The sequence below is a fragment of the Mandrillus leucophaeus genome, unplaced genomic scaffold, assembly GCF_000951045.1.
Source record: "Mandrillus leucophaeus isolate KB7577 unplaced genomic scaffold, Mleu.le_1.0 Scaffold222, whole genome shotgun sequence".
Classification (NCBI taxonomy): Eukaryota; Metazoa; Chordata; class Mammalia; order Primates; family Cercopithecidae; genus Mandrillus; species Mandrillus leucophaeus.
Window position 1 is genome coordinate 2,979,484 of NW_012102277.1, and position 10,655 is coordinate 2,990,138.

Sequence of the window (10,655 nt, forward strand, 5' to 3'; positions counted from 1 at the left end):
AAAGTCGGGGAAGTAATCTAGGCAACCAAATAGCCAAACAGGCTGCCTCTTCCCAAGCTACACCCATTTTTCATTTACCCCCTCATCTTCCCCCATGCAGACCAGGAAAAACTAAAGAAATCAGGAGCTGAGGAAAATTCAGAAGGAAAATGGGTATTACCAGATGGAAGAGAAATGTTATCCAAGCCTCTTATGAGGAAAATACTGTCACTTCATCAAGGATCTCACTGGGGTCCTCGAGCTACGTGTGATGCAGTCCTTACAGTCTATGAATGCATAGGAATATATACCCTCACTAAGCAAGCAGTGGATGGTTGCATAGTGTGCAGAAAGACTAATAAGCAAACCCTAAAGAGGCAACCTCCAGGAGGAAGGAACCCACGGTTAAGGCCATTCCGAAGTGCCCAGGTTGACTATACTGAAATGCCCCCAATAGGCCACCTCCAGTATTTGCTAGTAATAGTAAACTACCTTACCCACTGGGTAGATGCCATCCCCTTCCCAAGCGCAACAGCCAGTAATGTGGTCAAAGCCCTGTTAGAACACGTCACACCCAGGTTTGGACGAACAGAAAACATTGATTCAGACAATGGGACCCACTTCACTGCATACATCATTACAGGACTAACCCAGGCATTAGAAACAAAATGGGAATATCATATTCTTTGGCATCTGTCCTCATCAGGGTAAGTAGAAAGAATGAGTCAAACTTTAAAAAATCACCTAATCAAGTAAATCCTGGAAACTCGGTTACCATGAACAAAATGTCTTCCCATTGCCTTACTCAAAATCCAGATTGCCCCTTGAAAGGATCTTGGCCTGTCCCCTTATGAAACGCTCTATGGGTTGCCTTACCTAAATTCCACTACTGGCCTTTCTACATTTGAAACAAAAAATCAGTTTCTCAAAAACTTTGTATTTGGTTTGTCTTCCACCCTTTCCTCCCTCAGGATTCAAGGCTTCCTAGTGTAAACATCACCCCTCAAATTCCCAGTCCACCAACATCAACCCGGAGATCATGTCCTTGTCAAAATCTGGAAAGAGGGAAAGCTGGAGCCCACCTGAGAAGAAGCTTACCGGGTGCTCCTAACAACTGACACAGCAGGTCTGAACTGCTGAAAAGGGGTGGATCCATTGTACCCAAGTCAGAAAGTCGCTGCCCTCTCTGAAGCCATGGACCATCGTCCCAGGGCCAACTCCCACCGGAGTAACATTAAAGAGAAAAGCCTAATCTCTTTTTCCTCTTCTCTTTCCCTTAGCTACCTCTCATCTTATTATTAATGTAACTAGGTCAAGCTCACCCCAAACCCAAAGCATTACTTTCAATGCTTGTCTTGCCATGCCCTGCGGGGATCTCCAAAGTCAGAGACAGCTAGCCTCCTAGAAAAGCTCTGCCCATCCACCCCTTCCAAACCCAGCACCACCTATAACCGTTGCAATCAACAACCATGAGCCTTCCAGGGGTTATGATATAGTTGGGAGATGTTATCTGGACTACCAAATATCAGGGCTGGACCTCCTCAGAAGGCTGCACCACCCTAAAACCCTACCTCCACTTCACCAAAGGAACCACCCCCTCAAATTGCCAAATCCACCAGTGCAACCCAGTACTTCTATTCTTATCCCCACCTCCACTGACCCTAACCCCACTTGTCTTTATGGCCTAGGAGTGGATGTCACTGGAAAAGACCACATAGGCTCCTTTAAAATATATTTTGTTGGCTGGGCGCAGTGGCTCACACCTATAATCCCAGCACTTTGGGAGGCCGAGGCAGGTGGATCACAAGGTCAAGAGATTGAGACCATCCTGGCCACCATGGTGAAACCCCATCTCTATTAAAAACAAAAATTAGCTGGGCATGGTGGCACATGCCTGTAGTCCCAGCTACTTGGGAGGCTGAGGCAGGAGAATTGCTTGAACCTGGGAGGCCGAGGTTACAGTGAGCCGAGATCGTGCCACTGCACTCCAGCCTGGCGACAGAGACTCTGCCTCAAACAAATAACAAGAAAACAAAAACAAAAAAAAGTTTTAACCCTCCTCCATCTCCTACCAACTCGCCTCCCCCACGCCCACCAAATCAAACCATTTTTTGTTTCTTACCTAATAATAAGAAAATAGCCATAGTAGAAGTCAAGGACCTAAAGCAAACTTAGCCATAGAAACCAGGTATCAAGATGTTAATGCCTGGCCAGAATGGATTAAATATTCTGTTCACACCCTAAATAAAAGTAATTGGTCCACTTGTGCAACAGGCAGGCCAGAAACCCAAATTGTTCCCCTCCCACTTGGATGGACCTCCAACCAACAGGGCATGAGCTGTATGGTAGGTCTCTTCCAAAACCCCACAGCCTGGGGCAATAAGGCATGCTAAACTCTCTCACTGCTATTCTTGAAGTTAAAGGCCCTGTAGGTCAGCTCCGGTTAACAATGTGCATTTTACCTCATGTCTCTCACAACGGGGAAAATTTGGCATTCCTTGGAAGCCTAATGGGATGCAGTGAGTCCAAGCCTTTTCAGGAGCTAACCAATCAGTCTGCCCTTGTTCATCCCCGGGTGGATGTATGGTGGTATTGTGGTGGGCCACTACTGGGTACTCTGCCAAGTAACTGGAGGGACACTCACGCTCTAATCCCATTGGCCATCCCTTTTGCCCTGGTGTTTCACCAACCAAACAAAAAGAACAATTGAAGAGCAGAAGTGCCCCTTAAGGGTCCTTTGACCCTCACATTTATATAGATGCCATTGGAGTTCCATGAGGGCTACCAAATGAGTTTAAAGCCCAAAATCAAATAGCTGCAGTATTTGAATCTATATTGTTCTCATGGGTAACTGCAAACAAAAATGTAGACTGGATAAATTACATTAACTATAATCAACAATGGTTTGTTAATTATACTAGGGATGCCATTAAAGGAATAGCTGAACAATTAGGCCCTACCAGCCAAATGGCCTGGGAAATTGAATAGCCCTGGACATGATATTAGCTGAGAAAGTTGGGGTCTGTATCATGATTGGAGTCTAATGCTGTACTTTTATCTGCAAAAATATAGCCCCCAGTGGAACAATTACAAAAGCCCTATAAAAGGCCTTACCACCCTAGCAAACAAATTGGCCAAAAATTCTGGAGTAAATGACCCCTTCTCTAACCTCATGGAAAAATGGTTTGGAAAATGGAAGGGACTCATAACCTCAATCTTTACCCCCCTTGCAATTGTTATAGGTATACTTATTCTTGTAGGTTGCTGCATTATACCCTGTTTGTGGATTAGTGCAAAGACTCATAGAAAACGCTCTCCCAAAACCCCTCTCGCTTCTCCGCCACCCTACTCAGATAAGCTCCTATCCTAAGTGAACAAGAGGAACAATAAAGTCAAGATATGTTAAGGAGACTTGAAGAGGAAGAACTACCAAGAGGGGGAAATTTGCCAATCAATCAATTTCTCTTCAAACTTCCTCGTTCCTTTTAGCAACTAATGTCCTTTCACATTGCTAGAAAGGATAAATTATTGTTCCCTAAACAAGCCTTTCCATCTTTGCTGTGCCTAAACGTGCCCAAACATGCCTTAATGGACAATCCCTTCCTCCCCTCCTTTCTTTACAAGTTATGTGTTTAAAGGTTTAAGTTTACCCTATTTGGAAAAGTTTTACCACTCCTACCCCTTCTCCCCTGTCTACCCTATTTGGAAAAATTTCAAGTTTTAGCCAATCGGGCTAGCTTAAATTGTGTGGTCCGACTTCAGCCAATGGGGAAAGGACACAGAAACAGAAGTTGCATTAGGGATAAAAATCCTTCTTTCCTTTGTTCAGTGTGCTCTTGTGATTGTGACTGGTGCAGGCAGCACCCTTCTGCAGAAGTAAATTTGCCTTGCTGAGAAGTCTTTTGAGTGCCCGTTTTCTTTGCGACTCCAAGCTCTTATTTCCAACACTGGGATTACAGACATGTGCCACCATGCCCAGCTAATTTTTGTATTTTTAGTAGAGATGGGGTTTCTCCATGTTGGCCAGGCTGGTTTTGAACTCCTGACCTCAGGTGATCTGCCTGCCTCGGCCTCCCAAACTGCTAGGATTACAGGTATGAGCCACTATGCCTGGCCATAATTCATTTTAAAAATTTTATTTATTACTTATAGAGATGGGAGTTTGCTATGTTGCCCAGGCTGGCCCTGAACTCCTGGCTTCAAGCAATCCTCCCGCCTCAACCTCCATAGTATCTAGAGTATAGGTTTGCACCATAGCACCAGGCAACTGAGTGCAATTCAGTCCCTCCATATATACTACCAAATGTTCGTCTCAAATATATACTGCCTCCATATATACTGCCCAGTTGGTCTCAAACTCCGGTCCTCAAGTGATTCACTTGCCTTGGCCTCCCAAAGTGTTGGGATTACAGGCATGAGCCACCCCGCCCGGACTCAAATAGTAAATCTTGTTCTTACCAAAGCAGTAACTGAGGAGTGAGCAGGACCCTTCTAGCCACAGGTGATGCTTCCGACAGATCACAAATGAATTTAGAATTCTAGTTTAACAATATCACTCTTTACTCAAGTGGAACGGACTATATATTTTTTCCACCTCTGTAAGCAAAGTTCATTTTAGCAGTTTGTAGAACTGGTGTCCAGTTTTCCACCTAGCCATGCCTATTTATATCTTTTCAATCAAGAAAGATTCTCCATCTCTAGTAACAAAGCATCATCTTCCTAAAGTTCACTTAACTATATGAACTGTGAGGATCTAAATTCTACAGTATTTCCCTTTGTAGAGTTTATTAAATGCTAATGCTAGGCACATACACATCTTTGAAAACTGCCTTAAACATTTTCCTTCCTGGGACTCCCTGTAAATGAATTTCATTCTTACTGTCCCAATCCCAATCCTAGGAATTAACTGAAAAATAAACTACAAACGTGAGCAGAACAGCCTTCACAATGAATCCTAGATAAAACAGTTCAATTATGTGAAAGGCGTATTCCGGCCGGGCGCGGTGGCTCAAGCCTGTAATCCCAGCACTTTGGGAGGCTGAGACGGGTGGATCACGAGGTCAGGAAATCGAGACCATCCTGGCTAACACGGTGAAACCCCGTCTCTACTAAAAAGTATAAAAAAAAAAACTAGCCGGGCGAGGTGGCGGGCGCCTGTAGTCCCAGCTACTCGGGAGGCTGAGGCAGGAGAATGGCGTAAACCCAGGAGGCGGAGCTTGCAGTGAGCTGAGATCGCGCCACTGCACTCCAGCCTGGGCGACAGAGCAAGACTCCGTCTCAAAAAAAAAAAAAAGGCGTATTCCTTCCCACACCCATGCCAGACTGTGATTTTCCCATCCTAGCAACTGTGACATTACAGAAACATCTCTTCCTGACACTGTTCAACTGTTTAAATAACCAAGGAGGAGAAAAAAAAAAGATTTACAATTAAATAGTATTTAGGGTCCCAACTGTCAGAGTCCAAAAATCCAAAGGTCATCTTTGCAAAATTAGGAACATGCATTTTTCTCCAAAGAGTATCTTTGGCTTTAATCTGATTCTCAAAAGGATCCTATAATCCAAGAAAGTTTAAAAACCATTGGAACAGTAATATATTCCTGAGCTATTTGACTGCCATCGATCCATTTGTTATAAAACTGAAGGGAAAACACACATTTGAATCACTTCTTCTAAAGCTTTAGTAAATGATCTGTTCAAATAAGCAATTACATAAAAGAATAAAACCAAATTTCCAACCTAAAATTCTGACAGGAGAGTCAACATGATGGTTAAGGCCTATTTCAAATTCAAACTTCAATCTATGAAAGAGGAGACAGAGAAGGGTCTCCGCTTTCAAATTAAATATTATAAAAACAATTTTAAAAAAGTATCAATAGTCCTAAAATGCAGCAACTCCATCTCAAACAAGCATGACACATTTCTGATCAGATGAAGTATTTATAAAGGTAGCTTGTGTTTTAAGCATGTAACACTTTGGGTGATGACAGAAGTTTCTCCTCTTTGGATGAAACCTGCCTAAGGCTGTAGAGATGACCAACACTCTGCAGGTATTAGTTCTGAATAACTACTGCGGGCTTTACATGATCTTCCCTCCAGCAGGAGACCACAGTTGAGTCTAAAGTCAGATCCACTGTGTCTGTGGGTAGGCAGGGTTGATTCAAACTTAATCCTCGTTTGTATTCATTTGGATTACTGCAAAAACAGCTAGGGACCAGAGTGAATGTCTGGTGAGGTGGAACTGCAGAGGTGAAAGGTGTCAAACATTTTCAATTTGGCAGTTACTTCAAGGTGTGTAAAAATTCACGTGCAGAAGGTCTGGCAGTGTCTTTTGTAAGTTTTCGTGTTGCCGTATTTCTGAAGGAGCTCTAGGGCCTGCTGTTGCATTTCCTGGGCCAGACACCCAGGAAAGTGGGACCTGATGAGAAGCAGGACGAGGCAGCACTCCAGTACATCTGGGAAGGGCCAGGCCTGAAAGATGATGACACGAGGATGAATAAGGAAGCATTTGCAAAAGAGCCACAAACACCTTCACAGAAGGCACCAGTGACTCAGGTTCATCTATAGACACTTCTTGGACACAGCTGATCCAGCTCTCTCCTAAGGCAATGTCCTGTCTTTCTCTTCAACGGTTACTCCAAGGAGAAATGACACTCAAAACTGGGATGGTCGCTGGGATGTCCTTCTCAATGGCACAATCTCTTTCTACAGCACTATGCAAATCAACCCTTAAAAATGGTGCTTCTATTACTATTTGGGCCCACAGCCAAAAAGACCTGTCCATCTGTAAGCTGTCTAATACATGGCACCAATCTAAATTTTACTTCTTACCTATTACATTTATTTAGTTTCTCTGAAGACTGACGTATAAAATTACTTGTGTGATCAATAATTCTATTCTCACAAAACATCCTAGCTAACCAAAGTAATTGGATTCTAAATTCTTAAGCTCATATGAATGGGTAGAGATTTTAGAAACTGAACAGAGAGGTAGCTGACCTATAAGAACGTGGTATAGTCAAGTGATAACACAAAAAGTGATGCTTTACCAAATGAACTGCTTTAACTCTTACCTTAATGCTCTCAGGAAATTTCGCCATTCTCTCATTTGCCTCTGTAAGCCTTTTGGTTAATTCAGGCAGAGAAAGTGGCTCATTTTTTTCTTCTTTACTAGTGAAAAAAATAAAAGGTGTAAGTTGTATGTCTTGCCCTGGGTAACATTTTTCTCCCATTGATTTTACTGTGGTAGAATGTATATAACATAAAGCTTACCATTTTAGCCATTTAAACATATATAGTTCAGCGGTTTTAAATACATTCATAATGTGAAAAACATCCCCACCACCCATTTCCAAAACTCTTGTCGTTTTGTAAAACTGAAATTTTATACCCATTAAACAGTAACTTCTCAATCTGCTTCTCTTAGCCCCTATCAATATCATTCTACTTTCTGTCTCTATGATTTTAACTATTTTGAGTACCTCATATAAGTGGAGTCATACAGTGTGTGTCTTTTCGTGACTGGCTTATTTCACTCAGCATAACGACCTTCCTTTGTAAGGCTGAATGACATTCCATCATATAGATATGGCACATTTTGCTTATCCATTCACCTGTCAGTGGATACTTAGGTTGCTCCCATGTTTTGGGTATTACGAATAATGCTGCTATGAACACAGGTGTGTGCACATATTTCAGACTCTGCTTTCAATTCTTTTGGGTATATACCCAGATGTGGAAGTGCTGGATCCTATGGTCATTCTATTTTACATTTCTGGAGGAACTGCTGCTATACTGTTTTCCACAGTGGCTGCATCATTTTACATTTCCACCCACAGGCACGAGGATTCCAATGTCTCCGCATCCTCCCCAACACTTGTTCTGTTTCTCTGGTAGTAGCCTAATGGCTATGAAGTGCTACTTCACTGTGGTTTTGATTTGCGATTCCCTAATGATCAGATATTGAGCATCATTTCCTGTGCTTACTGGCTTTTTAGAGAAATATCTATTCAAGCCCTTTGCCCATCCTTGAACAGGATTATCTTTTGCTATGCCTGGGTAACTTTTATCTTTTATCTTTTAAATGTTCTTAAAATTTAAACTTTTGCCCATGACACAGCCCCCAGGAGGTCCTGAGAGCATGTACCACTGCCTGGGTAACTTTTATCTCATTTTATAAATAAAATTCCTTTGTCACCTGGCTTCTTAAAATTTAATTTTTTTTTGTAGAGACAGGGTCAACCAGGCTGGTGTGAGTGGCACAATCGTATCTCACTACAGCCTCGAACTCCTGGGCTTAAGTGATCCTCCCACCTCAGCCTCCTGAGTAGCCAGGACTACAAGTGCATGCCACCACAACTGGCTAATTTTTAAAAATTAATTTTTCTAGAGACAGGGTCTCAATATGTTGCCCAGGCTGAACTTGAGTTCCTGGTCTCAAGTGATCCTCCTGCCTCAGCCTCCTAAGTACCTACAGGGTATATGCTACCACACCTGGTTATTTTATTTGTATTGTTTGAGATGAAGTCTCCCTCTGATGCCCAGGTTGGAGTGCATTGGTGTGATTTTGGCTCACTGCAACCTCTGCAGCCCAGGTTCAAGTGATTCTCTGGCCTCAGCTCCCCAAGTAGCTGGGATTACAGGCATGTGCCACCATACCTGGCTAATTTTTGTATTTTTAATAGAGATGGGGTTCATCATGTTGGCCAGGCTGGTCTCAAACTCCTGACCTCAAGTGATCCGCCCACCTCAGCCTCCCAAAGTGCTGGGATTACAAGCGTGATCCACTGTGCCTGGCCTTTTTTTTTTTTTTTTTGTAGAGACAGGGTCTCACTTTGTTGCCCAGGCTGGTGGTAAACTCCCGGGCCAAGTGATTCTCCTGCTTCAGCCTCCCAAAGTGCTGGGATTATAGGCACGAGCCACTGTTCCTAGTCAGCAGGGTTACTTTTCATTCCATCTTGCACTTGCCTCAGTACTTACCACTGGCTCTGAGAACTGGAGAGGGGCTGCTCTGCTTCTACTTCCAGTTCATTCTTATCAGGACCATTTGCTGTGGATTTACAGAGTTGACTCCTCTGGTGCTGGCGGATCATTTCTGCCAAGGTCTCTTGGACTTCAGCAACAGTTCTCTGTGAGTTTTGGAGACTGGCATGCTTTTCTGAAAAGAGCTCCTTAAAAGTACTCAGTATTCGCTCACCTTCTTCTGTGAGTCTCAAGTCTAGTTCCGAGGGTCTGTTTGGCTCTGGCTGAGAAGTTTCAGGGTCAGTTTCTTGAGTGCTGGCAGTGTCTAACTGCTGGCTTGGCTCAACAGAGAGTGTTCTGTGACCAGTCCCTACCCAGACACTGGAATTTGGGCAAGGCCTAGAGAGAGACCACCAGAATTCATACAGACGCCCATAAAGAAAAAAGGCCTCCAGACTTTTGAAAGCTGGCATGGCAGGGGATTGACGGTCACCCAATTTGTCTCTTAGGTAGTCACAGCCTAGGAAAAGAGAAAAAAGATACTGGGTCATGCATTTCTCTAGTTGCCAGAAATCTGGCTTCCTGCCCTTATGTTCTATTTCTTATCACCCAAGAAGCAGACCCCAGGAAAAAGGACAACAGTGTGATTCACAGGGCCACATGCCTTTCCACCAAAAGCCAACTGGAGGCTAAACATTTCCTATCTTGGGACAATGTTCTCATTACTACATCCTAGGAGTCATTCAAAGCATGATAGAGTCCATTTGTCCTACTGAAGGCTCTGGGGCCACAATGACTGAGGTAAGATCACACTGTCTCTCTGAAAAATCACAAAGTTCAGTGACTGTGCAGCCCAAGGAAGGTGAATCTTTTTGCTGTTCTTACTAACATGTAACTACATTCCTATTTCTCTCTCCCTTAAACTGTGTGGAAAGTGGACAGGAGGCAGTAAGAGGGTAGGGCCAGGTAAAGGAAACAGTATAGTTATTCTTGAAAGCTTGGGTAAGAGAATCCAAACTTTCTACTGAAATGACACAGCTGACCAATCTCCATCTTTTAAGAATTTAGGTGCCACACCACTAGTGGTGGTGAAGTTGTCCACTAAAGGGTGTGCCTCAGGCAGGGGGGAGTCATTTACCGTCAGGAAGAAAGGCTGAGTACACTTCCTGCATGATGGTGAAGCTCCCCGAGTCATAGCTCCGGACCACTGCCTGAAGGAGCGCCTGCACAGCCTCGTCCCAGGAGGCCATCTGCTGGCTCAGCACTGCCAGGGTCAAGTCATGGCAAATGTGAAGCAGGAGCTGGAGAGAGAAGCCAGAGTCTGAGGTAAACATCCTCCCACGGTAGGCACAGAGGATGCCACCAAACTGTTCCTGTGAACCGCATTTGGAAACAAGTACACACAATTCACACTTAAGAAAGTTCCTCTTGTCTCCGCCACCCATTTTTGCTTCCCCCATCAGAAACTCTCATGTCTAGCTGCACAGCAACACCTACGTCCCGGTGTTAAAGTCTGTTCACACTGAGAAAACACCTTTACGTTTGCATTTAATTGAAACAAAAAGTGAGTTTCTGGAACTAAAAGCTGTAATCAAAAACACAATAAAAGCTGGGCACAGTTGCTCACACCTGTAATCCCAGAACTTTGGGAGGCTGAGGCGAGTGGATCACCTGAGGTCAGGCGTTCAAAGACTAGCCTGGCTAACGTGGTGAAACCC

The 10,655-nt window shown here is 43.8% G+C and overlaps 1 protein-coding gene across 1 annotated transcript in view; it reads right to left on the minus strand.

Moving 5' to 3' along the window:
- Positions 1-5,546: 5,546 nt before the first annotated feature.
- Positions 5,547-10,655, minus strand: part of GEMIN5 (gem (nuclear organelle) associated protein 5) — a 49,947-nt gene continuing 44,838 nt past the window's right edge. Inside the window, 4 exon segments of the mRNA XM_011981272.1 lie at positions 5,547-6,447; positions 7,050-7,146; positions 8,956-9,457; positions 10,076-10,238. Coding sequence (XP_011836662.1) covers positions 6,280-6,447; positions 7,050-7,146; positions 8,956-9,457; positions 10,076-10,238 — 930 coding nt within the window. The 3' untranslated portion in view covers positions 5,547-6,279.